The 19,165-nt window shown below is 36.1% G+C and overlaps 1 protein-coding gene across 1 annotated transcript; it reads left to right on the top strand.

The window, feature by feature from the left end:
• Positions 1-7,970: 7,970 nt before the first annotated feature.
• On the top strand, positions 7,971-8,879 carry LOC102472151 (olfactory receptor 4C3). The gene has a single exon (XM_014585149.2). It carries the CDS (start codon positions 7,971-7,973, stop codon positions 8,877-8,879), a length of 909 nt encoding a protein of 302 aa, XP_014440635.1.
• The last annotated feature ends 10,286 nt before the right edge of the window (positions 8,880-19,165 follow it).

Below are 19,165 nucleotides of genomic sequence, written 5' to 3' on the forward strand. Positions count from 1 at the left end.
TCAAGGTGGATCAAAGATCTAAATCTAAGACTTCAAACTATAAAACTGCTCCTGGAAAACCCTGGGGAAACTCTGGGAGACACTGGAGTAGGAAAAGACTTCTTACATAAGACCCCCAAAGCATAGTTGATAATCCCCAAAATAGACAAGTGGGATTACATCAGACTAAAAAGTTTCAGCATGGCAAAAGACACAGTAATTAGTGTGAATTGACAGCCCTCAGAATGGGAAAATATTTTTGTAAACTATGCATCAGATAAGGGATTTATAACCAGAATACATAAGGAACTAAAGAAGCTGTTTGGAAAAAAGATGATGGACCCTATTAAAAGATGGGAGAAGGAGTTGAAAAGAACACTCACTAAAGATGACATACGAATAGCCATAAGGCATGTGAAAAAATGCTCAACATCCTTCATTGTAAGGGAAATGTAGATCAAAACAACAATGAGATACCACCTAACCCCAGTCAGAATGGCTAAGATTAAAAAAACAAAGAATGATAAGTGCTGGCAGGGGTGTGGTGAAAGGGGAACTCTCTTACACAGCTGGTGGTAATGTAAATTAGTCCAACCACTGTGGAGAACCATTTGGAGATTCCTGAAAAATCTACAAATAGAACTGCCATATGATCCAGCAATCCCATTTCTTGGCATCTACCCAAAGGACAGAAGAATTCCTCATTGGAAAAGTGCTTGCACATTGATGTTTATTGAGGCACTTTTCACAATTGCTAAGACATGGAATCAACCCAAATGTCCCTGTACGGCTGAATGGGTTGAAAAACTGTGGCACATATACTCTATGGAATACTATTCAGCCATAAAGAACAACAAAACTCTGGCTTTTGACAGAAATTGGAATAATATGGGAGATTTATTGCTGAGTGATGCAAGTCAGGCTATGAAGGAAAGTCACTGTATGTCCCCAGTTAATATGTACCAAATGTCTGCACTCTATAACGGAAACGGATGGGCTAAAGGATGTACAAACACAAGAGGTGGATGTGAATGCCAGATGTGGTGTGTGTGGAGGAGTGGAGTCTGGAGAAAAACATTTGAAAGAGGGATATGAAGACAGCATTGTTGAGACAGGGAGGTAGTGTTATTATATTTTGATCAACTTGACCAGGGAGAAATGTTCACATACTGAAATGATCACCTTGTAAGCTAAATAATGTGATCGGATGTATTAAAAAATGTAAATAAAAAAATAAATAAAAGAAAAAAAGAAAGAAAAAAAGTATTGAGTGGCCCTCAATTGGGCACATAGGTATTTATAAGTATTACATCTTCTTGATGAATTAACCCTTTTACTATTACGTAATGTCCTTCTTTGTCTCTTCTTACAGTTTTTGTTTTGAAGTCTATTTTGTCTGAAACTAGTATTGCAACTCCAATTCTTTTTTGGTTCCCTTTTGCATGGAATGCCTTTCTTCCACCATTCCCTTTTAGTCTTTGTATGTCTTAATCCATGAGATGTGTTTCTTGTAGGCAACAGATAGAGGCTTTCTGTTTTTATTTTTTTAAATCCATTCAGTCAATCTGTGTCTTTTGATTAGAGAATTCAATCCATAAACATTCAATGTTAATATTGATATTTCTGGACTTGTCCCTACCATTAAGTTGGCCATTTTCTTGGATGCTTTTTATTCTCTCATATCTGTCTGTCTTTGTTTAGTTTTCCTGGTAGAGTGCTCTCATGAGAATTTCTTGAAGAGTTGGTCTGGTATTGGTAAATTCTTTCTGGTTTTGTTTTTCTAAGATTTTAATCTTTTCTTCCCATATGTTTCTCTCTTAACACTTTGAATATATCTTTCCGTTCTTTCCTTGCCTGTATTATTTCTGTTGAAATATCTGGTGTTAGTCTGGTGGGATAACCTTTGTTATTTCTTATCAATTGTAATATCTTGTCTTTATTTGCAGCTTTGGCTAACCTGGCTATGATATGGCATAGAGAAGATCTTCTTGGGTTGATTTTATTTGATGTTCTTTATATTTCTTGGGTCTGTATGTTTGAGTGCTTCTCTAGACTTTGAAAGTTTTCTTGCAGGATTTGATGGAATAGATTTTTAATGCCCTTATCAGTTTCTTTACCTTCTGGGACACCAATTATCTGATTATTTAACATTTAATAGAATACTGTATTTCTCATATATTATCCTCATTTTGTTTTCTCTATCATTTTGGCATTTTGTTTTGTTTTCCCCCTAGGTTAGAGATGTTGTCTTCTACACCCAAGGTTAAATCTTCAGAATGATCTAATTGACTTGTAATACTTTCAAGAGATGTTTTGATTTCTTATGTTGTAGTCTTCATCTTTATCAGTTCCATTTTATTTTTTCTTATGGTGTCCATTACTTATTTCAAATCCTGGAAGGATTTCCTCATCTTCTGGAGTTAGTTTTCTCTTTTCTGTTCCATCTTAGAGTTTTGCCACCATGAATGTTCTAATTCTTTCTCTGACTTTTCAGTAACTGCCCCCCCCCTTTTCTTTCAAGAGATGGAGGAGAGTTATTGTGTTCTTTTGATGGAGATGTATTTTCTGGTTGCACAAGTTGCTCTTCTTCAACTTTTTGTCATTTGGTGAGGTATTCTCTTTTGGATAACACTTAGGAGAATGTTTCTGCACCTGGAACTAAGTTTGCTTCCCTTTTGCTGTGAATTGCTTCTGTGCCAATGCCTATCTTCTGTTGTGATTAGCAATGTGGTCCCTGAAGGAGGAGTTTTCTGTTCAGGTATCTAAGAGCAGTTTCTTCCTTTTTGCTGGTGTTTCAGTGCTGGGCAACGATTCCTGAGATCCTCATGATGCTAAGATGTTTGAACACTGTAATTCTAGAACTGTCTAATCCCTTTGGGAGGGTGGTGGTGGAGGATGAGCATAAAATGACAATGTAAGAGAGAAGAAATAAGAAAATGAAAGAGGAAAACAGAAAAAGTAGCAAGGGTGGCATGCAATTTTGACAGGGGGCTGCAGATGAAGGTGGACTCTGCTTGAGAGGTCTTCAGCTACCCTGACCTATGGGGGAAAGAGAAGTAAAGAATTAGCAAAAGAAAGAAATAAAAAAATCATCCTATCTTTCTGATTGAGAGAAGGAGGGGGCATGAAGATTGGGAGCTGGGGCTAGGGCTGAGGGTTAGCCCTTCCTCAGGTTCCTTGACTGGATAGGGGGCTGCAGATGGAGATGGACTCTGCTCCTGATATGTACTTTGAAAACCAATATACATCTCTCCTAGTAGCGTATGAGAGATATACTCCTCCTCCTTACTGACAACACATACTGGGTTTGACAATCTTTTAATTTATGTATATGTATGTGGTCAATATTTATCAACATTAAAAAATACAATTTTTGGGACCAACAGATGGCATAATGTTTACATTACTGGACTCCCACATGGTTGACCATGGTTTGAGTTCTGGACCTGGCCACTTGAGACTCATGCTGGGCTTGTGTGTGTATGTGTCCAAAATCCTGAGAGGAGAATAGAGGAGAAGGGATTGTGGTATGGCCATCCCCCTGAGGAGGTGATTTCTTGCTTTCTGTCTCTCCAGCGAGCACATGTGCTCTATAGCAAAAATCTCTTTAATCTATCTATCTATCTATATACATACACACACAGACACAGACACATATATGTGTGTGTATGTATATATGTAGATAATATATATATATTATGCGTGCATGTGTATGTGTATATGTATGTGTGTGTGTATATATATGTGTGTGTGTGTATATATATATATATATATACACACACACACAAATAAAATAGATATAGTTTGCTCTAGGGTACTTGCTTTTGTGGGGGGGGGGTTGGCAGGGAGAGAGAGAGAGAGAGAGAGCATGAGAAAGCACCCTTCCAAGGGACATGGCCATCTGCAATTCCTTGTCCTCCATTGTCTTCTTGGAATTCTGGGAATACACACACATGTGCCTGGAGTATTTATTTATTTTTTTGGGAGAGATTTTTGCTATAGGGTGTACGTACTTGCCGGAAAGACAGAGAGAGACAGAGAGATAGATAGTGAGAAATCACCCCCCAGGGGGATGGCCACCCTGCAATCCCATCTCCTCCATTCTCCTCTCGGAATCTTAGGCATGCACGCACACACACCTGGCGCGAGTTTAAGCTACCGGGGCCAGGACTCGACCCGCGGTTGGCTACATGGGAGTTCAGCGACATAGCCATTATGCTAACTGCTGGTCCCAGCCAGGTGTATTTTTCAAGCTACTGGGTTGGGATTTAAACTACACATTTAGTCATGTGGGGTCCAGTTGCCTTAACAGCCACCCCACCTGGCTGGCCCAACATTAAAAATATTTATAAAATGGGGACTAGTAGATGGTGTAATGGTTCCATTGCTGGAATCTCACATAGTCAACCATCGTTTGAGTCCTGAACATGGTGGCTTAAATAGCTCACGCCGGGTGTATGTGTGTATTTGCCCAAAATCTTGAGAGGAGAATGGAAGAGAAGGGATTGTACTTGGCCATCACCCTGGGGGGTGATTTCTCACTTTCTGTCTCTCTGTCTCTTCAGCAAGTATACACAGGTTTTAGCAAAAATCTTTCTCTAAAAAAAAAAAGGAAAAAAAATTATGAATTGAATCCAGAAATTCCGTACATTTGATTTTGTAATTATTCTATCATCCACTTTCCACTCCTACCCCCAACTTGTTTTGGAGGCATCTACTGCCCCTTTTAAAATATAAGCTCCATATTGCTAGGAACCCAGTCTATCTTATTCACCATGGTATCCTTGGCATTTACAAAGTGCTATGTTTTATTAGCCTGGAACTGAATAATAAATACTTACTGATAGACTGAAATGGTGGAAATGTAGTTTGAATTAAAGTCGTTTTGGTTCTAGTTCTCTTGATTTTTTTGGCATGCTATACAGTACAGATATAGTTAATGGACAGTTATTATTCTTTTTTAGCTTTTGTAGGTGGGAGATGCCAAAGACAATGTATGTGAAGGGTCTAGAACCCATTCTTAGAACACAGAAAATGCTCAATAAATGCAGTTGATCTGGGGATTGTTGCTTAGTCTGTGACTTCCCTAAAAACTCGAATCCTCCAATATCAGTTTCTGAAATAACCCAGCTTTCTTCCTGACAATATGTGGATGTTCTCTCTTGACACTGGAATTCTTCTAGGAGTTAGTATAGATGTTTCTTCCTTGTGAGACTAAAACCATAGTCACAGGTACTAATTAAATGATGGCATCAACATTGTTCTAACCTATGAATGATTCAGTAGTTAGTCCCAGCACTGCTTCAAGAGACGATCCAGTGAGGAAGAATTAGTCTCCCGAAAGCACACAGTGCTAGTAACCATTTTGTTACCATCCCCACCTTATAAAGAACCCTTCTCAGTGGGAGGAGGAAGATTTTCTGTGAGACTCTGCTGAATAATCTTAGCAAAAAGAAGAGCTAGTTATCCCTTTTGTGAAGCAATTTTTGTTTGTTTTCCTTGAATATTGGCAACAGTGCTTTCTGACTTTTCAAAGCAGGTGGAGAATGGAAGGTGGTGAGTATACAGGAGAGGGCACAGACTGGAGCAATAAATGATCAAGGTTCTAGTTGCACCCATGCTGGGATTCATCTGTGTGACTTTGGACCAACTGCACTCACTCTGAGTCTACATTAGAGTGGAAGCAATTGAAAAAGCTGACAAGAAATATCATCGCATTCTCCAGCAGATATAAGGGAAATGGATGATGAAATGAATTCCCAGCTGCTTGTCAATGAATAACCCCTTTCTGGGCTTTCACCTACCATAAGACATTTTCAGCTTAGATTAATTTCTCTAATTGATAACAACTTCTCATCTGTGCGTTGCCTCAATGTAAAAAATAATTCAAATTTTATCCAATATTTTAAAGACATGAAACAGTGAAATTTGGAATGAAATGCTTGGATCTGGCTTTGATGACCATTCTATGATATTAAGAGGTAAAAATAATTCTATTGTCCTCAGAGCCAGTCAATGTAATTTTTCTGTTATTCTAAAAATTAAAAAGTACAACCCAAATAAATGGGTAGTGAAATAATTTTATTAAAATCTTCATTACTTTGCACAGAATAAGTTTATCATGTTTTTCATGTCCTTTCTGCAACCTCAGGGTATAGCAGTACTCATCTTTATTTTATAGATAAATTAAAAGTTGTCCATGGTTATCCAGCCAAGAAATTACAGAAGAAGGATTTAGACCCAGATGTGTTTAAATGAGAATATAGTACAGTGAAGCCCACAGCTCCTGTGGGTAGACTGCCTGGTATAAGCCCTCGATCTGCCACTCATTAGCTTTCCTGCTCTGCAAAATGAGGATAAAAACAATAGTCTCTTTGTGGGGGTGATGTTAGGGTTAAACCAGCTGACATGTGTCACGTAGCTTAGACAGTCCATGGTAGAGAATGAGTGCTACTTAGGGGAGTTATCTTATTACTGCTGTCTGTGCTCTCGACCATAATGTCCTTCTAACAAGGTTCTCATCACACGTGTGACTTGCAGAGCTGTTTGTGTCTTCTTACAATAGTGTGGAGAGAGAAAAAGAGGCAGCTTGCTGACAGTACAGAAATCTCTCTAGCTTTTCCTGTATCTGGATGTCTCATCTTCTGACACTAGTTCTTGTTGATTCTTATCATCCTGAGCATTACAACTTCAGCAAGTTGAAAGATTCATATTTGCAGGAAAAGAATAAGGTGGTGGAGAGGGCTAAAGGCAGTCTTTTATTGTGTGTGTTTGTTTAACTAATACTGAGATAGGCATAGCTACTTCCTTAATATTGTTAGGAGAATAAAGGGTAGGTAGGGATATGCTACCCCCGGTAGCTTGTCTTATGTAGTTAATAGGCAGATAATCATGTATAGAATCTTTCATTGACACATACAATTTTTTGTTTGTTTTTTTCCTACTTTCAGTTCACTCTATAGAATGTAGCCTTTAGCTAGAAGGATTTCATCAAGGCCAATGAAAATAGCACCAAGAAGTAAAGTGTTAAAGCTGATTAAATTAAATTAGGTTGACCTCTTAGATGTGATGTTGTCCATAGCATGGGCACAAAGTGGGAGTAAATGGACAGGGAGAGAAACAGAGAAGTTGGGAAACCAAGCTGTCACTAGATAAGTTTCTCTCAATTTTGCTTTAGTTTATCATACATCAATTTGTTATCATCAGAAAATCTGAATAAAAGAGTGGCACACCTCTTTGCAAAGTCTAAGAAGAAAGTTTTTATTCAAAGGGAATGAAACTTACATATAGAGATTGCTGGAGATCCTAAATATTCATGGTTTTCTCAAGTGCCATCTTATCTATGTTTAAAAATGATCAAAGATGTACTCTGTTTGAATTAGAAAGTTTGAGTCAGAAAATCAGTGTCTATCAACTGTTCAACATCAGCCGTAACAAAAATGCGAATTTAGATAATTATGTTATTATTCTCACCTATTTAATAATAATCTAGATAGCTAAGACATAGTGCTGTTAAGGTTAACATATAGACTGGGACTGGTAGGTGGCATAATGGTTATATTGCTGGATTCCCACACAATACATCACAGTTTGAGTCCCAGATCTAGTGGTTTAAAACTCATGCTGGGCACGTGTGGATTCGTGCCCAAAATCCTGAGAGGAGAATGGAGGAGAAGGGATTGCAGTGTGGCCATCCCCCCTCGGGGGTGATTTCTCGCTTTCTGTCTCTCTGTCTGTCTCTGTCTATAGCAAAAATATCTCTTAAAAAAAGTTAACATATAGATAATATGCTCACTTTTTGTGGTTAATAGAATAAATTGGTATAAGAATTCTGAAGCAGCAAAAGAGGGCTAACAGGAACAGCAGCAAGTGAGTGTACTAAAGGAAACTGAGCAACACCCCCCCCCGCCCCGAGTCAATTGTGTTACTTATGGTTCTCTCTTGACTTTATAGGTAACACTGTACCTGCATTCCCAGTACCCTGGTGATCTATGGAAATACCAGACAATATTACAGAATTTTTCATGCTGGGACTCTCACAGAACCCTGAAGTTCAGAGAGTCCTTTTTGTTTTCTTTTTGTTTGTCTATGTACTCACAGTGTGTGGCAACATGCTTATTGTAGTTACTATCACCACCAGCACCACCCTTGTTTCCCCTATGTATTTTTTCCTAGCCAACCTCTCCTTTATTGACACCTGTTATTCTTCTTCTATGTCCCCGAAGCTTATTGCTGACTCTTTATATGAGGGAAGAACCATCTCTTATAAGGGCTGCATGACTCAGCTCTTTGGAGCCCATTTTTTGGGAGGCGTAGAGATCATTCTTCTCACGGTGATGGCCTATGACCGCTATGTGGCCATCTGCAAGCCCCTGCACTACACAACCGTCATGACCAAGCATCTCTGTGCCATGCTGGTGGGAGTGGCTTGGTTGGGGGGATTCTTACATTCACTTGTTCAGCTTCTTCTGGTTCTTTGGTTGCCCTTCTGTGGGCCCAATGTGATCAATCACTTTGTCTGTGACTTGTACCCCTTGCTGGAACTCGCCTGCACCAATACCTACATCATTGGTCTGCTTGTGGTGGCCAACAGTGGTGTGATCTGCCTAGTGAACTTCCTCATGCTGGCTGCCTCTTACATTGTAATCCTGCACTCCTTAAGATCCCACAGTCCAGAGGGGAGACGCAAGGCCCTCTCCACCTGTGGGGCCCACTTTACTGTTGTGGCCTTGTTCTTTGTGCCCTGTGTATTCACCTATATGCGTCCATCAACTACTTTACCTATAGACAAAAACATGGCATTATTTTATGGTATTCTGACACCCATGTTGAACCCACTCATTTATACCTTGAGAAATGAAGAGGTAAAAAATGCCATTAGAAAACTCTTCACACAGTAAGATTGCAGGTGGGTAATAAGATATAAAACAGTAAGTAAGAATAGTTTTATTTCTGCAAGAAAAATCACCATATATCATCTTGTTTCATTTTTATGTATTTTCATCTTCATAAGCTTTCTCATTTATTTAGTAATTTTACTTAAATTATTTAATTTGTTTATAAATATAATATGACATGTAGGAGGGGGGTCTTTAAAAAGTTTATGTAAAATGCATATTATGAAAAAACCATATGGATTGTAAATGTTTTGCATCTATCTACATAAATATGATTTTTAATTTTATTTTTCATGAACTTTTTTCTTTCTTTTTTGTTTTTGAGAGAAGTTTTTTCTATAGGGTGTGTGTGCTTATTGGAGAGACAGAGAGAGAGAGAGAGACAGAGACATAGAAAGCAAGAAATCACCCCCTGGAGTGATGGCCATGTCGCAATCCTTTCTCCTCCATTCTCCTTGGAATTTTGGGCACACATGCACACGCACCTGGTGTGTTTCTAGTCGCCAGGTCGAGGACTTGAACTTGGTCGACTACATGGGAGGCTAGTGATGTAACCTTTATGCCATCTGCTGGTCCCTTTCATGAACTTTTTAGTCTTTTCATATATGGCATGAATAATTATTTCTGTTTTAAAAATGAGAAAAGTGTCTCCCAATATAATTAATTAATCAAGTTTATCTAGTTTTGAAGTGCCTAAACCACAACTCAAAATCTATTAGTTTTGATCTATCATCCAGATCTTTCATTAGCAGTTGCTGATATCCTTTGAGTCTATGTGACAGTAAATTAAACTGTAGAAATATGAGGCACAATAGAATTCCATAAGTTCATACTTAGCTACATAAAATTTTCCAAAATTTATGGTAAATGTATATTATGAAAATACTATGCATGGATTAATTTTTTTTTTTTGGCACCAAAATAGACTCATGCTTTAACTCCATTTTTTCAGGAACTTTTTGAAACCCCTCTGTACAGCAGTCTCATGTGCATCCAAGCCTGGCTTCTTTCCTTTTCATCAACTTTGTGACATCAGCAGTATAGCGTCTACGTCTAGTAGAGCGATTAAGAGTGTGGCCTGGGGACAGATCAATGTGACTTTGGTCTTATTTCCTATGCTTACTAGTGGCATGACCTTGAGTAAGTCATGAAATATCTAGAAACCTTTGATGCTTGCTTTTAAACCAAAAGTAACAATATTCTAGGTACCACCTATACAAGAAATCATGTAATATTTGTCTTTCTGTGTCTTGCTTACTTCATTTAGCATAATGACATAATGTTCTTTTTAAAAAAATTTTTGCCAAGTTTTCTCTCTCTCTTTAAAAATTTATTATTAACACAATCTCATTTATATTATATTGAATCACATATAACTTTACAGTGTATTACATTTCTTTTTCCAGAAGGAATACCATGCTTATCAGTTAATACAAAGACATTAAAATCCTCATCATCCAATAGCTTTTCATTATTTTTTCCTTATTATTATTATTATTATTATATCATTCCAGTTATCTTTTTAAACATTTAATCATTATCATTTTGCTTGTAAAAAGACTTTTCCCAACATGAAATACTTCTCAGACCAGTCCAGTTGGGAATACTATACATGTCATCAACAGGTAATAAACCATAGCTGAGTCCCACTAATGTCATGCCTCTCTATTTGTTCTCTTGCTATCCTTCTCCATACTCCTTTTCTCCTGCCCCATTCCACACTGTCTTATTACTAACTATTTTCACTGCTTTTATGCCCTCCAATATTTCTATCACCATAAAGTGCAGATAGTCGGTATGTGTGAAGTGGATACATACAATACCTTTCTTTCATATCCTAGCTTAATTCACTCAGCAATATGACATAATCTTCTCCATGGCAAAATTTCCTTTTTAGTTTTGAAGTGTCAACTATGTCTCTTGATAAATCTGAGAAAGAAAGGTAAAGAGCATATGTGTTTCCATTGTTATTGTGAGAATTAAGTGAGATAATTCATGTAAAGTTCTTAATGTAGCTTCTGGCACATAGTAAACTCCCCTATGTTCATGTGCAATTATGATAGCTCATTGCTAATCTTCCATAAAGAGCTTGACATACGTATACACACACACACACACACACACACACACACACACACACACACATCTATATCTATATGCTTTCAATTTCTCCTAGGGTTGAAATATATACTTCCTCTAGAGTAGGTAGTTTATTTTTGGTATGTAGCGCAAAGTGCTATTTCCTTTTATTTTCATTTTTCCTTTTATTTTATTTTTCCTAACTCTTTTTGTTTCAAACTTCAAGGGATTCTAATGTTCTGGAATCTGAAATGTATGTCCATGTTCTTCATCTTTTTCCTAGTTTTATAAACTCTGACGATATCTCTTCCAAAACTTCACCCTTTGTGTAATTTTCCATAATTTATAATAAACTTATTTTTCATTTGACAAGCAATCTGTAATTCATCATATAATAATATATTCACTCTTAACATCAAGAAAAAAAGACTAGAAATTAATATAAAAAGAAGCTTTTCTATTATAAGAAGAAATCTTCAAAATTAGTCTCTAAGAATCTATAAATTAGGAGATTATTAGGAAATTGTTCTTGTTTTATATCCCCATACTTTCATCCATAAAAGTAAACAGTTGCAGAGTTTTAGACAAAATAGATACTATTTTACTTTGTCATGTTTTTATAGATTAATTCATAATAAGCAAGTATAACTGAGAACATGAAGCGTATAGGCACTCATTTCTGGTTAAATTATAAGAATATAATTGAGCCCATTTCCTAATCTACTAAAAAATATGAAATCATGACACTTCCTAAATAATAGCTTATCTTTTTGTCAGCTTGAGGTTTTCTGGAAAAGCATGACAATTTTAATGGAATTAGAAAATTTTCTGCTTTTCATTGCAGTTAAAATATTGAATAGCTGAAGAGATTAATGCTAATGCATTTCTATTTTTTGTCATCCTAATGACTATTAGCAATCTCCAAACTAACTTTTGAGTACTACTTATTTTTGAAAATTTTCAATCTTCTCGATTTTCTTTTCTTATTGTCAGAGGGTACATGCACTTACTAGAGAAAAACAGAAAGAGAGAGAGAGAGAGAGAGATAGAGAGAGAGAGAGAGGAGTCTCTTCTCTTTCATTTCTTCATCCTGTTGGCATTTGCACATATACCCAACTTGTCTTTCAAGGTGTGAAGCCAGGATTTGAACTGTGGTGGGCCATGTATGATCAAGTTTCCTTAATCACTAGGTTATGGGCTGGCTCAAACTGGCTAGATTAAATACATGGGCAAATATTATGAGAGATTTTCTAGATGACTTAAAAATAATTACTAATCTTATTTACAAAGTAGTTGGATCTTCATTTTAGAGGTCATGTAAAACATATTTCCCCCATATACATATTTATTTTAGCAAATTTAGAAAGTAAAAATATAAAGATGGTCAATAGATGTATCAACACACATATGTGTGTGTTTCATGTGTGTTACATGTGCGTGTAAATCTACCGAGAAGCCCCATTACTTAAAGATAATTCCTATCCACATTTTGGTGAATGTACTTCTAGTCATCATCTTTTTTTCCTCCTGCCCTTCCTCATCATTGTCATCCTTCCCCTTTCTCTCTTTTTCTCTCCCTCTAAATATCATGTCATCATATATATGACATAAATATGTGATAATATTTCCACATTGATTTGTTTAATCTGCTTTTCCTTTTTAAAATTATGTATGGGACACATATACACATTATTCAAATTTTTTTCTGTGACATCAATCTGAATGCCCTATTATGTTTGTTGTATAAGCTTACTAAACTTATTTTTCTAAACTCCTATTGGTGAGTTTTAGATTGATTCTAATTTTTGATCTTATATATAGTACTGAGACAAATATTTTCTTTTCTAATATTCTTACACATCTAAGACTAAGACCTAGTAGAAGAATAGATTTATCCAGGAACAAAGGTAGAATAATATTTTCAGTAGAGGAATATATGTAAATTAGAGGCAAGATAAGATAGAGTGGGGGCATTAATTAGGGGATCATTAATTAGGGGGCATTTAAGAATCAAGAGTCAAATTTTGTCCTGTAAATAGATAATTTCACATCATAATTAGTGCAACAATAGTGCAGGAACCAGGTAAGGTAAAGTCATGATATGAGCAGAAGGGTGTTCAGTTCTGAGTGGATCAAGGAGTATTTCATGAAGGAGGTTATATTTCAACAGGATTTTTTTTTTAAAAGAGATTTTTGCTATAGGGCTTGTGTGCTTGCCAGAGGGAGAGACAGAGAAAGACAGAGACAGACAGCAAGAAATCATCTCCTGGGGGAATGACCATGCTGCAATACCCCCCCCCCTCCAATTCTCCTCTCAGATTTCAGTTGGGCATGCATGCAATGCACCCTATATGAATTTTAAGCTGTCAGGTCCAGGACTTGAATCACAGTCAAATACATGGGAGTCCAACCATGTAACCCTTATGCCATTTGCTGGTCCCAATTTCAACAGGACTTTGAAGAAAGAGTAAAAGGCGTCCAGTAAGCTGAATAGAAATTCAAGGAATGAAAAGTGAATTTCAGTCATGGGGATAACATATTTTCAGGACACATTACATGGTTTGTTTGACTGGAACATAGGAAAGCAGTGAGAGACATCAACAGTGGCCATATTGGGGAAGAATATGTATGAGTGGGTCTTTTGATTCAGTTTTGTGAGAAAATGTGGAGCTGTTTTACAGTTTTAAAATAAAATGAGAGTCCTGCTTTACATGATATGAAAATAAATTTATAAACTCAAAGGACAATAAACTTAAAAATTTCCACTCTGACGATATCTCTTCCAAAACTTCACCCTTTGTGTAATTTTCCATAATTTATAATAAACTTATTTTTCATTTGACAAGCAATCTGTAATTCATCATATAATAATATATTCACTCTTAACATCAAGAAAAAAAGACTAGAAATTAATATAAAAAGAAGCTTTTCTATTATAAGAAGAAATCTTCAAAATTAGTCTCTAAGAATCTATAAATTAGGAGATTATTAGGAAATTGTTCTTGTTTTATATCCCCATACTTTCATCCATAAAAGTAAACAGTTGCAGAGTTTTAGACAAAATAGATACTATTTTACTTTGTCATGTTTTTATAGATTAATTCATAATAAGCAAGTATAACTGAGAACTTGAAGTGTATAGGCACTCATTTCTGGTTAAATTATAAGAATATAATTGAGCCCATTTCCTAATCTACTAAAAAATATGAAATCATGACACTTCCTAAATAATAGCTTATCTTTTTGTCAGCTTGAGGTTTTCTGGAAAAGCATGACAATTTTAATGGAATTAGAAAATTTTCTGCTTTTCATTGCAGTTAAAATATTGAATAGCTGAAGAGATTAATGCTAATGCATTTCTATTTTTTGTCATCCTAATGACTATTAGCAATCTCCAAACTAACTTTTGAGTACTACTTATTTTTGAAAATTTTCAATCTTCTCGATTTTCTTTTCTTATTGTCAGAGGGTACATGCACTTACTAGAGAAAAACAGAAAGAGAGAGAGAGAGAGAGAGATAGAGAGAGAGAGAGAGGAGTCTCTTCTCTTTCATTTCTTCATCCTGTTGGCATTTGCACATATACCCAACTTGTCTTTCAAGGTGTGAAGCCAGGATTTGAACTGTGGTGGGCCATGTATGATCAAGTTTCCTTAATCACTAGGTTATGGGCTGGCTCAAACTGGCTAGATTAAATACATGGGCAAATATTATGAGAGATTTTCTAGATGACTTAAAAATAATTACTAATCTTATTTACAAAGTAGTTGGATCTTCATTTTAGAGGTCATGTAAAACATATTTCCCCCATATACATATTTATTTTAGCAAATTTAGAAAGTAAAAATATAAAGATGGTCAATAGATGTATCAACACACATATGTGTGTGTTTCATGTGTGTTACATGTGCGTGTAAATCTACCGAGAAGCCCCATTACTTAAAGATAATTCCTATCCACATTTTGGTGAATGTACTTCTAGTCATCATCTTTTTTTCCTCCTGCCCTTCCTCATCATTGTCATCCTTCCCCTTTCTCTCTTTTTCTCTCCCTCTAAATATCATGTCATCATATATATGACATAAATATGTGATAATATTTCCACATTGATTTGTTTAATCTGCTTTTCCTTTTTAAAATTATGTATGGGACACATATACACATTATTCAAATTTTTTTCTGTGACATCAATCTGAATGCCCTATTATGTTTGTTGTATAAGCTTACTAAACTTATTTTTCTAAACTCCTATTGGTGAGTTTTAGATTGATTCTAATTTTTGATCTTATATATAGTACTGAGACAAATATTTTCTTTTCTAATATTCTTACACATCTAAGACTAAGACCTAGTAGAAGAATAGATTTATCCAGGAACAAAGGTAGAATAATATTTTCAGTAGAGGAATATATGTAAATTAGAGGCAAGATAAGATAGAGTGGGGGCATTAATTAGGGGATCATTAATTAGGGGGCATTTAAGAATCAAGAGTCAAATTTTGTCCTGTAAATAGATAATTTCACATCATAATTAGTGCAACAATAGTGCAGGAACCAGGTAAGGTAAAGTCATGATATGAGCAGAAGGGTGTTCAGTTCTGAGTGGATCAAGGAGTATTTCATGAAGGAGGTTATATTTCAACAGGATTTTTTTTTTAAAAGAGATTTTTGCTATAGGGCTTGTGTGCTTGCCAGAGGGAGAGACAGAGAAAGACAGAGACAGACAGCAAGAAATCATCTCCTGGGGGAATGACCATGCTGCAATACCCCCCCCCCTCCAATTCTCCTCTCAGATTTCAGTTGGGCATGCATGCAATGCACCCTATATGAATTTTAAGCTGTCAGGTCCAGGACTTGAATCACAGTCAAATACATGGGAGTCCAACCATGTAACCCTTATGCCATTTGCTGGTCCCAATTTCAACAGGACTTTGAAGAAAGAGTAAAAGGCGTCCAGTAAGCTGAATAGAAATTCAAGGAATGAAAAGTGAATTTCAGTCATGGGGATAACATATTTTCAGGACACATTACATGGTTTGTTTGACTGGAACATAGGAAAGCAGTGAGAGACATCAACAGTGGCCATATTGGGGAAGAATATGTATGTGTGGGTCTTTTGATTCAGTTTTGTGAGAAAATGTGGAGCTGTTTTACAGTTTTAAAATAAAATGAGAGTCCTGCTTTACATGATATGAAAATAAATTTATAAACTCAAAGGACAATAAACTTAAAAATTTCCTTTAAAACATTATTGGAATACATCTTCAGAAATATATTCATGGTGTAGGCTAGAGAAAGCTTTCTGAAGTGAGACATAAAAAATATCAAAAAATGTGACCATTTTGATAGTGGTAACATGCTGCTCAAGCAATGTTGGATCCATATGGAAGACTGCTGGTTCAATTCCCTGGTCGACCTGTACATACTGGGGGTGTGTGTGCCCATGATCCTGGCTGGCTGGGAAGGCTGGGGTGGGGGTGTTCATGGTATGAGACCCTGTTGAGAATATTTGTTTTTCTCTGTTCCTCTTTCTCTGTTTCTTATGAAGGAAACAAACTTAAAAACACACACAACCCTAAATATGGCCATTTAACAAGTAATCTGTTTTCTTTTTTTCCATTAATTATTTTTATTTATTTATTTTTACTTTTTTTAATCCATTCAATCAAATCAAGTAATCTGTTTTCAAATAAGAGGAAACTAAGTGGAGGAGGGTGAAAGGAAGGTATTCAAAGGGAAAAAGAAAGAAAGAAAACATTTAAGTGACAAAAAAAGTGGAAAATTATCTGTTGATTATAATATCTTTAACTGAATTAATATACAGTGTATTCATACTGGGAAAATTCACTGCAAATTGTAATGATATACAGTGACTGAATGTATAAAAGTATAATTAAGATTACTGATACAAATGTACTGTATTCTTGAACATTGCTAGGAAAGCATATTTTAGGTGTTCTCACACACACAAAATGACAATACGTATGGTAATACATATGTTAATTAGTTTGACATAGTCATTTCACATTGTATACCTATTACAAAACATCGTGCTGTACATGATACATACATACAATGTATATTTATCAATTAAAAATACAAATTTAAAAAGCTGCATCTCCCCTCAAAAAATAGAGGAGACCATAAACAGATTTAAGACTAGTCACTGGGTGGGAAGAACAAATTTCCCACATATACAGCAGTCAAAGAATCAGACTATAAAAAACATTCCCCAGATGAAATAGTTAAATAAACAGTCAATGAATAGGCTAATGTATGAACAAGAAATCTGTAGTTTATAGGAGCAGTTTTTAAAAATGCCCAACTCCAGCAGTAATCAGGAAAATGCTATCCATAGTAACACTAGGATTCCATTGTTACATGCTAGTTTGGTAAAAACTAAAACATTTGACAATATGAAGTATTGCCATTTCCTGATCTGTCAGGCAGGCTCTCTTGTATACCTCTAGTGACATAGTCCGCTGGGAAGCTATCTAATAGTATTTATTAAACATAAAAGGAAAAACAGGCCCAGATTGGATTTCCAATCTACCATAGAATCCTGATGTGGTGGTATCCCAGCTACTGGGACAGAGTCAGGAGGTTTGTCAGTGAGACCCTGTCTGAAGGAAATGGGTGTGGTGAAGTACCCCTACAGTTTCAGCTCTTCAGAAGGCTGAGGCAGGAGGATTGCCAACAGTGAGACCATGTCTAGGACTCCTCTCTTCCCCCTCCCTCTTCCTCTCCCTCACACGTATATACACACACAGAAAAATAAATCAAACATGTCATTTGACTTACTCGTAGGTATCTGTTTAGAGAAAGTCATGGAAACATGTAAAAGATGCACACCATAGAATTGTTTGCCATAAAACCCAGAAACAATAAAGAAGGAGAATACCAAAGAAAATACGAAAGACATGATGGGTTTTGTATAGCAATGAAAATAAACTGAGTCTCTATCTATCAATCGAGATTGATTGGTTTGTGAAACGATGTTGAGTAAAAATGTGAGTTGAAGAATGTGTATTGAGTATGATAACATTAATAGGAAAATAAACCACTAACACTGTTTTGTTTGTGTGCATGTGTGAGTGTGTATTTGTGTTTGAAAAGCCAGATGCTAGTTTTCAAAAACAATTGGAAAAATACTTCCAAATTCATAATCATAATTTTCTCCCTTAAATTTCCAGAGAGAGAGACAAAATGAGAGAAAAGGAAGGGGAGAGAGAACCCCTCACACACCCCCATGAGTGGTGATGATGCCACAATCCTTTTTCTTCCATTTATCCATCCTGTTGGGATTTTGAAGCATTCCCCTACATGTGTCTGGAGTGTTTTCAAGCTTCCTTGGCCAGTATTTGAACTGTGGGGTTAGCCATGCGAGATCTAGCCCTTAACTACTAGGCTGTGATGCTGATCCATAACTCATTGTTATGTGGCCACTGGCAAGTTACTTAGGAAAGTTAGTTTTTTCTTTGCCCTCAAACCTTTTTCTTTCAAGTGGAGGTTTTTCTTTTTTTAAGTGGACAACAGCATCTTCCTGTTGGGCTTTGCATGTATCAAACATATTTACTAACTTTTTTGTCATTATTTAGCAGAGTAAAGTTTGAGGAAGTGTTCACAAAGCTCATGGAAATGCACATTATAAAAAAAAAACTATTCATGAACTTAAAATCTTTTTGTACCAAATAAACTCATATTTTAATTAATTTATTTTTTTTGTGAACTTTTTAGATGTACCCTCATACTATGTAACTCACTTTTGCTCCTTCATATACTAGCTGGAACAGATACTCTGTGGAATACTATTCAGCCATAAAATCAAACAAAACCCTAGCTTTTGACATAAAGTGGAAGAATATGGAAGATTTACTGCTGAGTGAAAAGCAAGCCAGGCTATGAAGGAGAGACATTGCTTGTCCCCACTTAAAATATACCGAGTGTCCACACACTATGACTGAAACTGATTGACTAAAAAAATGTACAAACACAAGAGATGGGTGTGAATGCCTGATGTGGTGTGTGTAGAGGAGTGGGGCCTGGGGAAGGACATTTGGAGGAGGGATACGGAGACAGAGCATTGTTGGGATGGGGAGGTAGTGTTGTTATCTGTTGAAGATATTTTGATCAACTGGACTGGAGAGAAATGTTCACATGTTGAAATGTTCACTTTGTAAGCTAAATAATGTGATTGAATGTATATAAAAAA

This window comes from Tupaia chinensis, unplaced genomic scaffold (assembly GCF_000334495.1).
Source record: "Tupaia chinensis unplaced genomic scaffold, TupChi_1.0 Scaffold149104_1, whole genome shotgun sequence".
In the NCBI taxonomy this organism is placed as follows: Eukaryota; Metazoa; Chordata; class Mammalia; order Scandentia; family Tupaiidae; genus Tupaia; species Tupaia belangeri.

Excerpts from the sequence above, each read along its gene's own strand:
- LOC102472151 (XM_014585149.2), top strand. The coding sequence starts at position 7,971 with ATGGAAATACCAGACAATATTACAGAATTTTTCATGCTGGGACTCTCA.